At 42.4% G+C, this 18,526-nt stretch overlaps 1 protein-coding gene across 1 annotated transcript; it reads left to right on the top strand.

Moving 5' to 3' along the window:
* The first annotated feature begins 440 nt into the window (after positions 1 to 440).
* Positions 441 to 17,176, top strand: HTATIP2 (HIV-1 Tat interactive protein 2). Its single transcript, XM_007955890.2, has 6 exons — positions 441 to 541; positions 914 to 1,103; positions 2,960 to 3,067; positions 14,917 to 15,054; positions 16,578 to 16,639; positions 16,951 to 17,176. Exons 1-6 carry the CDS (start codon positions 441 to 443, stop codon positions 17,174 to 17,176), a joined length of 825 nt encoding a protein of 274 aa, XP_007954081.2.
* Positions 17,177 to 18,526: the final 1,350 nt, after the last annotated feature.

Below are 18,526 nucleotides of genomic sequence, written 5' to 3' on the forward strand. Positions count from 1 at the left end.
GAGCTCCTAAGATTTCAAAATACAATTGAATTTCGAGGTCTGGCGTCCCAGGGAAGGTCAAGCCTGGGGATGGCCACTGGCTGAGGCCTTGGACGTGGTGAGTTTCGCCTAGGTAGTGTGTTAGAAGAAGATTGCCAGGGGAGGACCCCAGCGATTCCCAACATTTAGGAAGAGACCTTAGCGATGGATACCTAGCTAGGTGCAGAGGATGTGTTCTCCTGCCCACTTCGCAGCGCCCTGGCCTCTGCCTGGTGTGCCCCAACACGCCCTTCCCTAAGCCCCGCCTCCCTGGGCGGGGCGGGCGGCGGCGGCGAAATCACCAGGAAGAGTAGGCTGGGTAGGCCTGGGTGTAGCGCCCCCAACCCCTGGGCTGACCTAGGGAGGGGCGTCCTCAGGCTGGAGCGAGGGGAGGGGGACCGCAGAGAAGGCGGGATGCCGGGATGCCAGTGTTCTCTGGGCTGAGGGCGGCGGCTGTGGCGGCTTTGGTGGCCACCCTGCTTTTCCTGCGGCGGGAGGAAGCGGAGTCCGAGGCCGGCTCCAGGTAACCCCCTGCAAGGGAGCCGAGCTTAGCCCCTGGACTCCTGTGGGCAGAGGAGGGGGAACCTCATGGGCCAAACGGGGGTAGCTGTGGGGAAAGGGCCTGCGTGATTCCCTGTTTATGACAATTTGTCGTTCCCTCCAGCCCTGGCCCCTTACGGTGTGTGAGTGGGCTCAAATGCGGAGCACCTCAAGGTCTGCCCCGCCCTCGCCCCCGCCCTCGGTGACTAGGCATTTATTTACTCCTGGGCCCAGACTGTGGAGAATAACGAAGACTGCAGAGAAGTTATTCTCCTCTCAGACAGATAAACAGCCCTTGTTCCCCGGGGTGAGGAGGGGCCATCCCTAAACATCCTAAAACCGGCACCTGTTTTAGGATGGCAGAGGCTCTACCTAAACTTCGAGAAAACTTCAGGATGCAGAATAAGTCTGTCTGTATTCTGGGCGCCAGCGGGGAAACTGGCAAAGTGCTCTTAAAAGAAATCTTGGAACAAGGCCTATTTTCTAAAATAACACTCATTGGCCGGAGGAAGCTCATCTTTGAGGAGGACGCTTATAAAAATGTGGTGAGTGACTCCGTGGGCAAACAGATTTCACGTCTAAAACCCAGTGGTGGAAGTAGCAAGAGGTGGTCAGAATTTGGCCAGCATTGGTCTGTGAGAGCCGCCGACTGAAAGCTGGAGTCCTGGATTGTAGGCCCGGGTCTGCCTGCCTGTCAGGGTGTGAGGCCTTGGGCAAAACCCTTCTCCCAATCTACACCTTTATAAAGGGGGCATAGGGAGCTCTGGTAGCATAGTGGCTAAGGCACTTGACTGCTAACCAGAAGGCTGGCGGTTCAAACCCACCAGCCACTTCTCGGAAGGAAGATGGGGCAATCTACTTTCCTAGTGATACTGCCTCGGAAACCCAAGGAGGGGTCGCTATGAGTCGGGTCTGACTCGAGGGCACATAACAACAACAATAGGTAGTATGGGGGCTGTCTTAACAGCAAAGGGCTCAGTTTTCAGGGGAGACAGTCTTGATTCCAGAGACAGTCCTGTAACCTTAGGCAGTGTGTTCAACCACTTTGTTTACTTGCAATTCCACACTAAGAGCCTCTGTGAATCTGAAAACGCAGATGTGGGAAAGTCTGGACAGTGAAAGGTGAGGTTACAAGAATTTGCCCTGCCTGACTTGTCTTTAAATGGAATACGGGTATGTGTTGCTTAACATTTGGGCAACGTCCCACTACATACCTGTTCATAGGTGGGGTGCCCAGGTGTCTGAATGCCACATCGCCAGGCCCTCTTCTTGAGGTCAGAGTCTCACTTCTGCCTGGTTGCTGTATACAGCCAGGAAGCTAGGTAGTGTGCAGCGACTGGATGCCCAGGCCCATACTCCCAACTCTGATCCCCCTAGCCTCCTATGACTCACCAGTTTGAGTTCCCGCATTTTGACCAGTGTGTTCTTGTATGGCACCAATGGTACGATATGTGCCCTAGGTGCCCCAACCCTAGCTCAGGTGGCCTTGGCTCCTCCGCCTTGCACTGACCCTTCAGGCAGGTTCCCACAGGCCAGGTGACCTTCACTGTAGCTAAATCATAAAGATCCAGTCACATAATACCCTATTTCATGGTAGGTAAGGTCTGGTAGCATAGTGGCTAAAGCACTTGACTGCTAACCAGAAGGCTGGAGGTTCAAACCCACCAGCCACTCCTCGGAAGGAAGGTTGGGCAATCCTACTTCCGTAGTGATACTGCCTCGGAAACCCAAGGAGGGGTCGCTATGAGTCGGGGCCGACTCGACGGCACATAACAACAACAACAACAAGGTGGACATTAAGCTATGTACCTGTATTCCCATCACTGTAAGTTATGCTTTCATGGGTAAACAAATGATACATCAGACTTGGATTTGGTGATTAGAAAATATTTTTTTCCTTGTGTTGACTGAGCTTCCTGGAGACCCCATGTGTGTCAGAGGACAGCTGTGCTCTGTAAGTTTTTAAATGGCCGATTTTTACAAGTAGGTTGCCAGGCCCTTCTTGTAATACACCTCTGGGTGGGCTCAGACCGCCAACCTTGCTGTTAGCAGCCAAGTCTGCGCTTCACGAGGGTTCCTTTCTGTATTTAAACCGAGTCATCTGTGAAGGGAAATGAATTAAACAATATGGTGTGATCTTGAGACATTGTAACTACTGAACTGGTCCCACTGCCACATTGAGGGGATTGCAGCTGATGCCATGAAACAAAATGTGTATAAATTGTTGAGTGGAAAACTAATTTGCTCTATAAACTTTCACCCAAACTACAATAAAATGTTCAAATTGGGGGGAAAAAAATACTGAACGGCCCAGATTATGGCTCTGAATTTATTCTTTAAAGTGTTTTGTCTACCTTTTTAATAACATCTGATTATATACAACTATGTCCTTGTTGTCTAGAACCAAGAAGTGGTAGACTTTGAAAAGTTGGATGACTATGCCTCTGCCTTTCAAGGTCATGATGTTGGATTCTGTTGCCTGGGTACCACCAGAAAAAAAGCTGGAGCGGTAAGGAAAGAATGCTTTTTTCTTCTTGCCAGACAGTAATGTTAAAGGTTCTCTTTCTTGCTCACTGTTTTTCTCTGTACCTGCTGCAGTGCTTAAATGTAAATAAGCTCTTACCGTTTATGATTCTGTGTGCTGCTCTAGCCTTTGCTGTTCTATGAATAGTATTAAGTTTTACTCATTTTTCCTTCAAGTAATCCTTGAGTTCAGGCCTGAGTGCTAGAGGCATCTTAAGTATTTATACAATCTTCTTTGTTGCAAATACTGCTGTCACTACATCCTCTGACTAAAACAAACCATTACCACCACCATCACCATTTGACATCAAGTTGCTTCCAACTCATGGTGACCCATGGATGTCAGAATGTAACTATGCACCAGTGGCTATAAATTGGAAGTAGATTGCCAGGCTTTTCTTCAGAGGTGCATTTGAATGGACTCAAACCTCCAACCTTTCAGTTAATCTTTTACACCACCCAGGAACTCCTAAGTCAAACCATTACTCACTGCCATTGATTATAACTCATAGCAACCCCCATTGGATTTCTGAGGCAATCAGTCATTATGGAAGTAGACTGCGCCATCTTCCTTTCCTGGAGTGGCTGGTAGGTTTGAACTGCTAACCTTCTGGCACTGTGCCACCAGAGGTCTGAGTAAAAATAACTAGCTCGTGCTAGTAGCAGTAAGATCTTTTTTTTTTCTTTATAAATATTTCAAACTTGAAGGGTTCTCTCTTACGTGAGTGATTTGCTTCAACCCATTTTCATGCCAAGCTTCAGACTTCTGGGATAGAACGTCAGAACACAGAGGCACGATTCAGCTGGCCCCCAGTGATGACTCAGCCTCCAGTGATGATTCAACCCCAGTGATGACTCAGCCTGAAGTGACGCAGAACTGTTCTACCACACATTTTATTTTCTTTTTAATGATGTTCTAAATTGAATCGGCCCATGTCCAGAGTCATAGTTTACTACATAGTTAGAACTTATACTTTACTACGTAGATCCTGGGTAAGTGTTAATATATCTCAGTTTATACCTTCACTATAGTTATTCCTCTAGCAGAATTTACTTGCTGGAACTGAACATATATATTAAATATTCAGGACCACAATTCAGCTGTGGGGGCTTACCAGTAGTTTATAAACCAGGCCCATACACCACAATTGTGAGAGGAACACATGATTAAGAACTACTGGTTTGTAGCAACCAAAGAAGCAGGCTAAGATATATTTCTGTGGACCTCCTTGTCCATTCCTGGTGATCCAAGAATTCTATTTATGCTTTCAATAGCGATTTATTTCCAAACCTATGTAGTTCTACACACTTCCCCTAACCCCCAGCAACACAGCTGGGCTTTGAGCTCCATTGGGAAGTGTAGATTATTGAGAAGTTTGACTCTCCTAGGAATTGGCACATAATCTCTCCCCAAAACGGTAATTTTCCTGCTCAGCAGCTAGTGCAGTCTTTTCTTTCCCAGGGACAGTCACGATGGTTTGCCCTCCAAAAGCACTGATTTTGTTCCAGTACACTGCAGTCTCACTGTCTCAGGTGCCAACCGGATTTTGGTGGTGACTCAGCAAAATAAAAATTCTGCATTAGGCATAGAGCAGTTGAATTTTCTGACATGCGGCAAATCTCATTATAGAGCATTCTGGGGAAAAGACCAAATTGCTTTGTCGCATTCAAATTGTATAATGCAGTTTTAGTCAGAGGCACTGGGTGTCTTCACTATGTGGAATATATATATTTTTTCAGAATATTTTTTTTAAATGGGGATAGTTCCCTCCCCCTCAGGCTTTCCAGCACCCTTTGGTTCTCCTTCAAAATCAGTTTGAAAAGGTAATTAACGAGTAAATAAGGGCAGAATTAGTCTCAGAAATGAAACGGAACCAAACCAAACCCGTTGCCATTGAGTCTGTTCCAAGTCATGGTGACCCCATGTGTTACAGAGTCAAACTGAGCTTCACAGGTTTTTCTTGGCTTCTCAAAGGAAGACCAGGCAGTCTACTTCAATAGAGATATCGCTTCGGAAACCCAAGGAGGGGTCGCTGTGAGTCAGATCTGACTTGACTGCAGGGAGTTTGGTTTTTTTGGTTCATCTTTTCAGAAGCAGATTGCCAGGACTTTCTTCCACAGCACCACTGGTTGGGTTCAAACCTCCAACCTTTCAGTTAATAGCCAGGTGCAAACTATTTGAAGCTTAAATGGTTTGAGAGGTTAGCGATAGAAAGTAAGCTGACTTTTCCTTCTGAAAAGGTTTTTTTTTTTTCTTTAAATCTGAGACTAATTTAGATTGAGTGCAGTATCATTTGGAGGTTGTGATCACTTTAGGCAATTTAAAAGAAGTGACAATCCATAAGTGACTAGGTAATAGTAGTTACATGAAAGGGCATTATGGATTTCCAAGCTAGTATTCTGGTCAGCAGCCCTCTCTGTAGAAAAGAGTTCAGCAGCCAGTTGGTTTATCAGAGGGGTATTACTACAAAGCCAGTGGCAAGCCTAGTGTCCTTCTGTAATTGTGCTATAACTCAAATATCCCACGTTTTTGCCTTAGCAATCTGAGTTTCCAGTAGAGAAACTTAAAGGAATTGAAGGTTTCTGTCTCAATGTTAAAATCCTTTGAGCAGCCGGCTTATTTCTCTATGATCTTAATATACCCAGATCTGCTGAAACTGTTGCTCCAAAAAAAAACCCCAAACTCACTGCGATTCCGACTCATAGTGACCCCCCCAGTGGGTTTCCAAAGTAAATTGCCTCATCTTCCTTCCACAAAGCAGCTGCTGGGCTTGAACCACTAACCTGCCAAATGCCTTATCCACTATGTGCTCGGGAGAGTTTATTAGCTTTCTTCATTTCCTTTAGCAATTGCTAGTTATAAATGACACCTATCCTTTCCCATCCACAGGCCATAGTTGTCTAATCAATATAGTGGTTCCTCGACTTGGCCCTTATCCATCTATCAGAAACTCTGAGGTTGGAAGCTTGGGATCTGTATTTTTAGCAGAATCAGGAAATTCTGATGTGGCCAACCTCATCTTTTTGGATCTCCTTTTAGGAAACACTGTCATGTCTTAGCCTTTCTCACCTGTTGGTTTTGCAGGTACTATAGCCCTATGAGTCGGGTTTGACTCGAGGGCACATGACAACAACAACAACAACAACAACATAGCCCCAGGTGTTTCTCACTTTGCTTTAGTGAGTGACTTCAGTGCAAGTGAGGGTCGAAATGCCCTTTGCCAGCCAGATCTACATTGACCCTGAGTGAAGAACACAGACTCACAGATGCCACTAAGAATACTGCACTCCCCCTATTTGTATTAAGGGAGTGAGTTTGAAGCAGTTTCATCTCTTTATTCATCTCACCTATTAGGAGTAGGCCCTAATAGTCAAGGGTCTAGGTTTTTGGATTCTATTGAGTTGTTAGTGATTAATTTGGGCATTGTAACATTTATTATGTATCATTAGAATCTTATGGCTTCTGAGTCTAGTGAGACATACTGCTAATCCAGGGGTTTGCAAACTGTGGCCTGTGGGCCATATACAGTCCACTGCCTATTTTTATGGCCTGTAAGCTAAGAATGCTTTTATATTTTTAAATGTTTTTTTTTTAAAAATCAAAAGACAAATATTTGATGACACATGAAAATATAAGAAATTCAAAAGACAGTGTCCATAAATAAAGCTTTATTGGAAAGCAGCCATGCTTATTATTTTATGTATTATCTCTGGCTGTTCTGTGCTATAATAGCAGAGGTGAGTACTTGCAACAGAGGCCTATGGCCTGCAAAGCTGAAAGTATGTACTGTGTGATTCTTTTCAGAAAATGTTTGCTAACCCTTGTTCTAATCTCTGTTGCTTCTTTGATATCTAGGAGGGGCCTTGTGAAGTAGAAAGGGCTGGGATGGTTCAAGAGACCTAGGTCATAGGTCCTGTTTGAATGCCACGCAGCTGTGGGATCTCAAGTACACTGGTTAGCTTCTGTGAATCATGCTTCCTTATCTCTACTAAGAGGGAGGTGACACCAAGGGCCCTTCCAACTGCAGAATTCTTTGACTCTGTGAAATATAAAGAATACCTCAAAAGGAAACATAATGAGAACACAGGGACTGACCCAGAAATCCTTGATATCCTTTTGATTTGATTTTTCTACCTAGACCTCTCTAACCCAGATTGAGCTCCTACCACTATACATTAAATACAGAGATGCCCTGCAGGACACAACCAAGTGGGGTCTCAGGTTAAACCATTTATTGTTTGTCAACAACTCTGTTTTCTGGGCTGTTTTATAGGGTTGGAATGAAAAGGGAGTGAAGGAGAAAGAATCTGAAGCAGAAGTATGGCTAAGTGGGAGCATTTACAGAGTGATGGAGCCTCCTTTGTTGGATAAGGCTTCTCTGACCTGGAGTCATTCTGGCAGGGCTCACTTGCCATAACCCTCAGCTTTGGAATACCTGGGGGATGTATTTGTTCTTATACCAGGGTGGTGTTCCGGTGTTCCTAGTTCACAAGCATTGGTAAAGAAGACTAGAAGAAATACCTAGTAGTTTTGGATTTTAATAAGACAAACTAAGAGGAATTGGAGACTGTCTTATGGAGCCTAGAGGATATTTCTGCTGAATCATACTGCATTGTTTCTATTCTCTGGAAGAGTCCCTGGGTGGTGTGTGCTTGGCTGCTAACTGAAAGATCGGAAGTTCAAATCCAACCATAGATGCCTCAAAGAAAGACCTAGCAATTTACTTCTAAAAAACGTGATCATTGAAAACCCTAAGTACTACAGTTCTCTGATGCACATGGAGTCACCATTAATTGCTACTGACTTGACAGCAACTTTTTCTTTTGAAGGGGGTGCTGGCAAAGGCAATTTATAGTGGAGACTTATTTATTTTTTCCTAGAATGAGCTCTGATCCCTAGCTTAGAGTAGGACACAATGACTATGGAATCATAAAGACATGATAGCATAATAGACTTAATATTCTCAGAAGAGACTTTTTTTCTCCTGTCTTGTGGTTAAACCAAAAACCAAACTTGTTGCCATCAAGTCAATTCTGACTCATAGTGACAGAGTAGAATTGCCCCATAGGATTTCTAAGGCTGTAACCTTTATGGATGCAGACTGCCTCATCTTTCTCCAGCACAGCATCTGGTAGGTTCAAACCGCTGACCTTTTAGTTAATAGCCAAGTGCTTAACCACTGTACCACCAGGGCTTCCTGCCATATGGTTATGGAAACTAAATACATTTTGTCTGAAAATTGTGTTTCTTGGATATGGGGTAGTTTGTTGGTTGGTTCTTTTTTATATTATTATTAATAAGTTTTTAAAGATAGCTCCCTTCTATCTATAAATGGAATCTTCCTCATTCCAAAGAAAATTGCTGTGTTGGTATCTCTGAGTCGGTCCCCAGGACCATGTTTAAGTTTGATTTCTAAGTCTTTGAAAGCTGTTGACCCCTGTGCCTTTGAGTTTCATTCACCAGCTAAAAGGCCACGCTTCAGGGAGGGGAAAGTGAAATTCAAAATTTAGTGGTCCTGGAAATACGCATATTTATAATCAGCTTCAGGGCTCAGAGGATTTGTGAAATCATTTTGGATTAACAGCCATTGATTGCTAATAAAACAATATTTAGCTTTGTCCAGGAACAGCAGTGGGGAAAGGTGTGGGCACCTTGTCAACAGGGCCCATTGAGCAGGGATGATGGCCTGAGTGTGGGGGTCTCTGCAGCAGCGTGGGTGCTCGTCCTTCAAGGAGCCTTGTCAGTTGTTAGCGAGGCCGGTGAAAGGAAGGACGCCAGCATCTGATGGCTGGGGTGGTATTGATGTGCCTTAGCTGACTAATCAGATTGAAAAAGTCCCATGGTATTTATGTCACTTTAATTTTCATCAAACAATTGGACACGACAGCACTCTATTACAGAGAGGTTGATCCAGAACTAAAGCCACATAAATTAGGGTCTCACTTTAATCAAATTATCCCTTTACTGGCCTTGGATTAAGTGAGAGAGACAGCGTCAGTGTAGACACTTGCAATTGGTTGAATCTTTCCCTTTTTTAAAAAAGGAAGCTGATGAAAGAAAAAGCATTTTAACAGAGACAAACTATAATAATCCTTCCAAGCCATACTGCTAAAACAACTTTTTAAAGGAATTTATTTCTCTAGTCTACTATGTAATTTTATTATAAATAATGAATCTCTTTTTAAAATCAGAGTTCTGGTGAATTGGATTTATGGAAAAAAATAGAAGTGGAAGAAAAATCTTCAGTGTTTTAGAATTTTTCTATAACATGTGTAGATTGTTTTTCCTGACAAACTTTCAACACACATAAAATCTCAACTTTGAGAATGGTTCTGAGGAGAATACATTCTCAGGATGTGCTGAGTATTGAAATTGGTTTGTTGCACACTGATTTTAAGAAGCTACAGCAGTGTGTGAGGCAGGTTGGTAAGTCAGCAACTTAGGATTATGTGTCAAAAGCAGAGAACACAATAGCATTGAATGTGGGTGCAGTGAGCACAGCTTGATCAAAGTAAATGATGCCACTAAGGAGGGCATGAGAGAAAAGAATGTTTGAGCTAAAGAATATGATGTATATACTTTGGCAGCAATACCAATAATAACCAAAAAATATATGATCACGTATGTAGGTATAGGTATTTATGTGTACAGGTAGGTACAGGCATGTACATATGTGTGCACAGGTAGAAGTATCTGTATGTATATGTACAGATATATGTGTGTACCATATGTATTCATAGAAGACACAGTTACAGATACTTCTCAGATATAATAACTAAATACTTTGTGAGAATTGTTTTCTGGGTTTGAAGGTTTAGGACCTTAGATTTCTAGGAAAACTCAGTCAACTAGCATAATACAGGCAGTTCCCAGATTACAAATGAGTTCTCTTCCTAAGTCTGTCTTTAAATTGAATTTGTACAAAAGTTGGAACAGTTAGGTTTGGTTTGTATCTAATGTCAGTTAGTCTGATACTTGTCTTAGTATGTAGTATATAGTGCACCTCTACACAGAAGAATGTTAAAGAAACACTTCCAGATACACTAAACCATTTTTAATATAACGTTGTTGTTGTTGTTGTTATGTGCCATCGAGTCGGACTCGACTCATAGTGACCCCTCCTTGGGTTTCCAAGGCAGTATCACTACGGAAGTAGATTGCCCCATCTTCCTTCCAAGGAGTGGCTGATAGGTTTGAACCACCAGCCTTCTGGTTAGCAGTCAAGTGCCTTAGGCACTATGCTACCAGAGCTCCCTTTAATGTAATAGTGTAGTAATAATAATAATATTTTGATGAGTGTCTCAAAGCAGTGCCCGTTTGTTATTACGAACCTTTGTATGTACCTTGAATTTTTGATAAACTTTACAGAGGTTGATTTGTAACTATGAGTTATACGTTAAGTTGGATGTTTGTACCCTGGGGGTTGCCTGTATAGTTCACAAAGTTCATGTTCTGCATCTTAGTGAGGTGAGTAGTGTTGGGGTCTTAAAGGCTTGTGAACAGCCATCGAAGATACAACTATCGGTCTCTACTCATCAAAAGAAAGAAGGAAACCAAAGACCCAAAGAAGAAACTAGCCAACATGTCCAATAGTGTGCATGAACCACAGCCTTATCTATCCTGACACCAGAACTAGATGGCTCCTGGCTACCCCTACTGACCATTCTGATCAGGGCCACAATTAATGGACCTTGATAGAATGGGAGAAAAATGTGGAACAGAGCTTAAACTCTTAAAGAGTCCAGACTTACTGGACAAATTGAGACTAGAGGATTCCCTGTGACTATTGTCCTGAGATCCTCCTTAAACCTTGAACTGAAACCATCTCCTTAGGTCACTTTTTAGCAAATAATAGATTGGCACACAAACTAAAGGATATTATCCATGAATACTGTGCTCCATTACAAAATCATCTATATGATGCCAAAAATATCAACAATTACTCTAAAGCAAAGATGAGAAGGGGGCAGGGAAACTAGAGTACTAGAAATGGAATAACCAGAATGCAATTAAAGAGAATGTTGACACAATATGAAAAATGTAACTAATGTCACTGAACAATTTATGTAAAAATTGTAAAATAGGAACCTAATTTGCTGTGTAAACTTTCACTGAAAACAAAATAATTTTTTAAAAAGTATACAACACAAAAAGAGATGCTGATGATTCATGGGTAAAGAGTTAAGTTTATATTATATAAAGTAAGGCAGAAAAATAAGACTGCCCTCCAGGTAGTAGATATAATTAAGAATTATTTGTGAATGATGAGAAGAGCGCCTTTGGGCAAAAAACTAGAATGGCAAAATTCTATTCTTGACGTAGGAGCTGGCTGCAGAGTGTCTTAGGCTGGATTTTCTAGAGAAGCAAAACCAGTGAAGCTTATATATGTACATGTATAGAGACATTTATCCCAAGGAAATAGCTCATGCAGTTGTAGAGGCTGGCAAGTCCCAAGTCGATGGGTGAGATGACAGGCTGGAGGCTTCTCCTGACTCAAGTAGTTGCAGGAGCTGATGAACCCAAGATTGGCAGGTCAGACTGCAGGCTGCTGGCTCACAGGCTGCAGAGGCTAATGAATCCCAGATCAGCAGGCAATATGGCAGGCTGCTGGCTCAAGTCCAAAAATCCAGAGGTCAGATGATGAGGAGCCAGATGCAGGGTCCAGATTGAGCAAACAGCCAGAGAACTTTGCCAGGACGTCTGTATACATTAGATGCAGGCCACACCTCCAAGGGAAGTGATTACATCATATGTCACCATGGGGGATGACTACATCATTACATAACTGCCAGATTACATCATAACTTAGAAAGCACTGAGAATCATAGCCCAGCCAAGTTGATGCACAGTTTTAATCACACAGGCATTTTCATTTTATGAAAATTCATTAAGCTATTCATTATTTATAATATATGTTCACTTTTTTAGGATATACTTCAATGAAAACTTAAAAGAAATTATGTAGATCTGTTTTAAAATTGAATTCTATGTTAGTTTCCTATTGCTGCTGTGACAAGTTACCTCAAGCTTAAAACAGTACAACTTCATTATCTTACAGTTCTACATGTTAGAAGTCTGACAAGTGTTTTAATGGACACAAATCAAGGTGCTGGCAGGGCTGCTTTTCCCTCCAGGAGAGAACCTGTTTCCCTGCCTTTTCTAGCTTTTCGAGTCTGCCTGCATTCCTTGGGTGGTGGTGTTGCTAGATGCTGTCAGGTCAGCTCCAATTCAGTGACCCCATGCACAACAGAGAATCTTCATGATTGTTGGTATGCTTGAGCCCGTCCTTGCAGCCATTGTGTCAGTCTATCTCATTGAAGGTTTCCCTTGACTTTGTTGGCCCTCCACTTTACCAAACATGATATCCTCCACCAATTGGCCTCTCTTGATGACATATCCAAACTAAGTAAGCCAAAGTCTTGAACAGTATTTTGGGATCCATATGGTTTTCCTTAGGTAATGTTCAGTAGATTGCCAGGTCTTTCTTCCTAGTCTGTCTTAATCTGGAAGCTCCACTGAAACCTGTCTACCATATGTGACCCTGCTGGTGTTAGAAATACTGGTGGCATAACTTCCAGCATCACAGCAACATGCAAGGCACCATAGTATGACAAGCTGACAGAGGTACTGGCCTTGGTTCATAGTTCCCTTCAAAGCCAGGAACCATATGCTGAGTCTTCCTATCACATCACTCTGGCCTCATCTTCTGCCTCCCTCTTCTCTACTCTTTAAGGATCCTTGTAATTACATTGGGCTCATTTGGATAATCGTTGTTGTTGTTTGCTGTCAAGTTGGCCCCAACTCATAGCAACCCCTCCTTGGGTTTCTGAGGCAGTATCACTACAGAAGTAGATTGCCCAACCTTCCTTCCGAGGAGTGGCTGGTGGGTTTGAACTGCTAGCCTTCTGGTGAGCAGTCAAGTGCCTTAGCCACTATGCTACCAGAGCTCCTTGGATAATCATTAATCATCTTATTTTAAGTGCAGCTGATTAGCAACCTTAGTTCCATCTGCAACCTTAATTCACCTTGTTGTGTGGTACAGGGATTAGGACAGGGATATCTTTGGAGGGGCCCTTATTCTTCCTTCCGCAATTATAAATTAGTCATTTTTGTCAGCTAAAGATAGTATGGGATTTAGAAGAACATGGATACAGTGGAAAAAAAGCATGGATCAGAGAGTCAGGATCTGTGCTCTACTCTCAGCTCTTTCAGGTACAGCAGGCAGTTCAGCCAGTCAATCAGTTCACATCTACACAATGAGGAGGTTCATGTGATGTGTCCTAAGGTCCCTTCTAACATTCTTTGAAATATACATGTTTCCATACCACATAAGATTTTAAATCATTAACTACCATAGAACAGATTGTTAATCAAAACAAAACACCGGGGCACTAAGCCTTTCTTCAGATTTGGAATCTTCTCCACTCTAAGCCCTCATTATACTAATTGTAGGTAGCTATAAATTTTTACTTCAACAGAATTTAGACTTCTCTTCAGCTGCCTTTGGTTTGAAGAGGCTAGAATGTATGGTGGCCCCAAGAAGCTATTACTACATGGAATTTCCTTTTTTGGGTCAAGCTACCATGTCCTTCAGTTCAGCCCTGGAAACGAGTATTGTTTGCTTCATGCTCTCCCCTTCCACTGCTGCTTCATCCTTTTCTTCTTACTGGCTTCAGCCTTTTCTTTCATTGAACCTTTCTTTGTGTGTGTGTGTGTGTGTGTGTACATATGCACAACAAAACGTACACCCATTCAACAATTTTTACGTGTGGATCACTGACAGTGGTTACATCCATCATACTGTGTCATTGTTCTCCCTGTCTCTGTGCATATTGTTTCACTACTGTTAACTTGTACTTTCTGCCCCTTAAAGTCTGTGTATTAGAGTTATTGTTGTCCCTTTAATCTTATAAGGCAAATTCTTTAAAAGAGTCCAGTGCTCAAGGTAAACATTGTTTATTAAATGAGCTAAATTATTGTTTAGGAGCTCTGGTAGCATAGTGGCTAAGGCACTTGACTGCTCACCAGAAGGCTGGCGGTTCAAACCCACCAGCCACTCCTCGGAAGGAAGGTTGGGCAATCCTACTTCTGTAGTGATACTGCCTCGGAAACCCAAGGAGGGGTCGCTATGAGTCGGGTTTGACTCGACGACACATAACAACAACAACAAGCCACCCTCACTGGACAAAGTGGCTAGACGAATCGTCTCCATACATTTTTGATTATGCAGCCATCAGTAAAAAAAAAAAAAAAAAAAATACATTTTTGATTATGCAGCCATCAGTAAAAAAAAAAAAAAAAATTGAGACTACACTCCTTACCAATATATAAGGTATGCTGTAAAACATATACAAAATTGGAAATTTAAAAGATGAGAGTTGGCTCTAGACTTTGTTCTCATAGTGCCTGGGTAGTGTTTTGAGACCCTACCATCTTAGAGTTAACACAGCTAAGATTGAGAAAACAGAAGGGTGGGGTGTAAGGTTGTAAAGTCATGAAAAGGGAAAGCAATATGTGACTAAAAGCAGTTTCCCAGCCTTATCTTTTTGTTCCCTTTGCTCCTGATGGATTTGTTTTGTGTCCGTGTTTCAATGTCATTGTCCTTGTTTTTTCACTGTAGTCTGGCCTTGCTGCTAAAGCTAGTATGTCTGTCCTGAGGACCATACTTGGAGTCTTTCCCAGGGTCTAAGCTTGACATTCATGTATTATTTGAATGCATTTTATTTGAATCTCCATCCCCCCAGGCCTCCTAGCCTGCCACTGAAACTGAGTTATAATCTTTAAGATGAACTTGCACTTCTTTTGGAAATAACTCACATCCTTTTCTCCCTTAGGATGGATTTGTTCGTGTTGACCGAGATTATGTGCTGAAGTCTGCAGAGCTGGCAAAAGCTGGAGGGTGCAAACATTTCAATCTGTTGTCCTCTCAAGGAGCCGATAAGTCGAGCAATATTTTGTATCTGCAAGTTAAGGTTTATACACATTTATATCTTTCATATACTTTGGAGAATGCTGGCTAATGGGCAGCACTAAATGATGTAACAGGTCACTGGTTTACTTTCTTACCTTCTATGCAGGAAACCCAGGTTCAATTCCCGACCAATCCACCATATGCTCAGCAACCACCACCTGTCTGTTGGTGGAAGCTGGTGTGTCACTATGATGGTAAACAATTTTCAGCAGTGATTTGAGTCTTTCAAAGTGAAATCCTCTTTTTTTTTTTTTTTAAATTTGTATTGTGATTTGGGTGAAAGTTAACAGAGCAAATTCACTTTTCATACAGCAACTCACATACACCGTCTCATGACATTGACTGCAATTTCCCACAATGCAACATCTCCCCTCCTACTTCCTCTCCATAGTTACCTCTTCCTCCCATGCACTCCTGCCCCTCGAGCTGTCTCCCTGTGTGTGCACAGCCCTTCTATTCTCTCATGATTGATATCTTCAAGGAGTGTATCTACCTAATGTAAATGTTCAGCTCATATGCCTGTCTTTTGTTTGGCTGGAAGCCACAGGAGTGGGTTCAATTCCAGACCTGAGGGGCAGCTAGGGGCCACAGTCTCAGGGGTTCTACTAGGTTCTATCAGACCAACAAACCTGGTCCCTTTTGTTCTTCAATGTGAAATCTGCTTATGGATGGTCATCCAGCTTCTGCTTGATACCTCCAAACTTAGACTGTGTTGATGACTGCACTACTCCATAAATATACTACAAATTATTGATGATGCTTATAGAAAAGACGGGAAAAGAAAAAGCCAGCTAAGATTACATAATGGCACAAAGTCATGGCTTGTTTAACACATTTAATTTAAATCATTATACAGATGCAGTCTCAGTGTCTCTTGACATTTCGTGGGGTTTTGAAGAAGGAGCTCTGGTAGTGTAGTGCCTAAGGCATCTGACTGCCAACCAGAAGGCTCGTGGTTCAAACCCACCAGCCACTCCTCAGAAGGAAGACTAGGCAATCTACTTCCGTAAAGATACCGCCTTGGAAACCCAAAGAGGGGTTGCTGTGAGTTGGAACTGATTTAACAGCAGTGAGTTTTGTTTTTTTCTTAAATGGACCTTCTGACCCACTGGGATTATGTGTAAACCACACCCACCCACCTATTCTCCCCAAAAGAAGTTAATGTGTGCCAGCCTGCAGATATTAATTCTGGACTAACATTTATGGTTAAACTCCCAGTAGATCACTTACCCTCTCTGGATCTCTTAATATCTGTAAAATGAGAGGAGTGGACTGACTATGCAGCCACTTACTCATTCAATAGGTATTTTTTAACTACCTACTATGTGTCAAGATTAAATGATTTCTTCCTTACCTTCCCAGACTCTTGGAATCTAAAATTCTAGATAACAATATTGATGAGCATTGAGACTGCAGGGGCTGATTATCTTCAGAACCCCCAAATTATCCCTTCTTAAGTTTCACAGAAAGCTGGTCTTGGTTACATACTGAAAATGTGTTTTTTTCTTTTCTTTTGGCTAACAGGGAGAAGTGGAAGGCAGAGTTGGAGAATTGAAATTTGATCGTTACTCCATATTTAGGCCAGGGTAAGTATTCCTACTGACTGGGAACATAGCACTGTTAGTTAATCCCTAGAAGCTAGTTTTTGGAGAGGCTGACAACCAGGATCTCTAAGATATGAAAGAAGATGGCTAGAGATTTCTCTTCAGGACCTGCCTTTTGACTTTGAAAAAAAGGGGTAGGCAGCTAGTGGTGCCAGCTTCAGAATAGTCTGGAGCTCCTGACTAGCATTTGATGCTTTCTTTTTTTAAATCTTCTTCATGCACCAAATAAAACCTTTTACCCATTATGATCTGATGGCACCTTACCATCTCTTCCTGTGCTTCTCTCTCTTTAGAGTTCTGCTGTGTGATAGGCAAGAATCTCGCCCAGGTGAATGGCTGATCAGGAAATTCTTTGGCTTCTTACCAGAATCCTGGGCCAATGCATACTCTGTGCCTGTGGTGACTGTGGTGAGAGCAATGTTGAACAATGCAGTGAGACCAGCTGACAAGAAGATGGAACTGCTGGACAACAAGGCCATCTATGCTCTGGGAAAAGCTGATGGTGCACTCAAGCCATAACTATAGTAGAGAACATGCTTTTTACTGTAAACTTTAACACACACTACTCAATGGCATATAAAAGCAACCATATCGGTAATTTCAGGGTCTGGAAAAGTCAGCACACTTAAACTCTGTTGGTTTACTATTCTAAGCCACCCAAAGCCAATCAAGAAATGATTTTACACTGCATCAGAAGTTTAGAGCCTGGTTGTACATTTATATCACTCAGGGAGCTTTTGACAGAGAGAAATCCATTGGCCCTACTCAGATCTTCTGAACCAGAATTTTTGGAGTATGGGCAGAGGGGTATGTTTTGTTTTGTTTATGCGCCCCCTGGTGGATGCCACTGGTTGGAAAACAGCTTTGGAAATGCTTGTCTGCAGTCTCCACAGCAGGGTAAACCTTAATGTGTCAGGCAGAAGAGTTCTGTTCTAAAGCTGTTAATGTTCATGTCTCTGAAGTTACCCAGTGCTAATTGTATTTAATTATGTAAATTAACATTGTGCCTTTACTACTTCTTTAGCATGTTTAATAAAAACGGGCTCTTAAACTGAGGTTATATAATTCATGGGAAGAATGAAGTAGAGGAATAAAAATACATGGACGGGTCTTGGGTACTGCATAGATAGACTGCGCAGGTCTCAACGATGATATGCAGCATTTTGGCCAATGAGATGATAAAAACAGGAAATATTTATCTGGCACTTGCTAAGTGCCATTGCATGTGTTATCTGTCCTTTAACCTTCCAAATCTATGAGGTGGTCCTGAGGCTTGCTGTGGTTAAGTGCTTTGGTCAAGGGCCCAAAGCTAAAGACCTGAAGCTAGGAAGTGGCAGAGCCAGGATTCCCATATCTGCCTATTCCTGCAATCTGTATTTTTAACCAGTATGCAAGAGTGATACCTGTGTGTATTTCCAGAGAGTTCCAGTAATTGCTGCTGGGTGAATATATACTATGATGAATAAAACTGAAATACTTGACTTTCTGACCTAGGATTTTTATAATGATTACGTACAAAATATTTACCCAGCTGGTAAAATTCTATGGCACCACACTTTAAAGGGCTGCCCTTTATACCAATAGAAAATTGGTCTGGGAGGTTGTAAAAGGAGGGAAAGTGACGTTGAAACTGACCTGAGTGCTTTGTAGCACATGGGCTAATTTCAGACAAGATGGAAATCACTACCTTTGTTTCCTCATTCCTGGAGATAATCATAGGCAAAGGGATCTTTGTTACCAGTAAAGCGGTCTCCGTCTGTGATTAATATTCTAGAGCTGGGATTGACACTGTGGGGAGAAACATACCCAGCAGGTCAATTTATATGGAAAGAGCAAGCAGATAACCTTGTTTAGCGCTGTATCCCTGGT

Source organism: Orycteropus afer, unplaced genomic scaffold (genome assembly GCF_000298275.1).
Source record: "Orycteropus afer afer isolate SDZICR_OR568_19922 unplaced genomic scaffold, OryAfe1.0 scaffold00014, whole genome shotgun sequence".
Lineage (NCBI taxonomy): Eukaryota > Metazoa > Chordata > Mammalia > Tubulidentata > Orycteropodidae > Orycteropus > Orycteropus afer.

Coding starts and splice junctions, on each gene's coding strand:
- HTATIP2 (XM_007955890.2), top strand. CDS start 441: ATGCCAGTGTTCTCTGGGCTGAGGGCGGCGGCTGTGGCGGCTTTGGTG. Junction 15,055..16,577: donor TTTTGTATCTGCAAGTTAAG/GTTTATACACAT, acceptor TTTGGCTAACAG/GGAGAAGTGGAAGGCAGAGT. Junction 16,640..16,950: donor TACTCCATATTTAGGCCAGG/GTAAGTATTCCT, acceptor CTCTCTCTTTAG/AGTTCTGCTGTGTGATAGGC.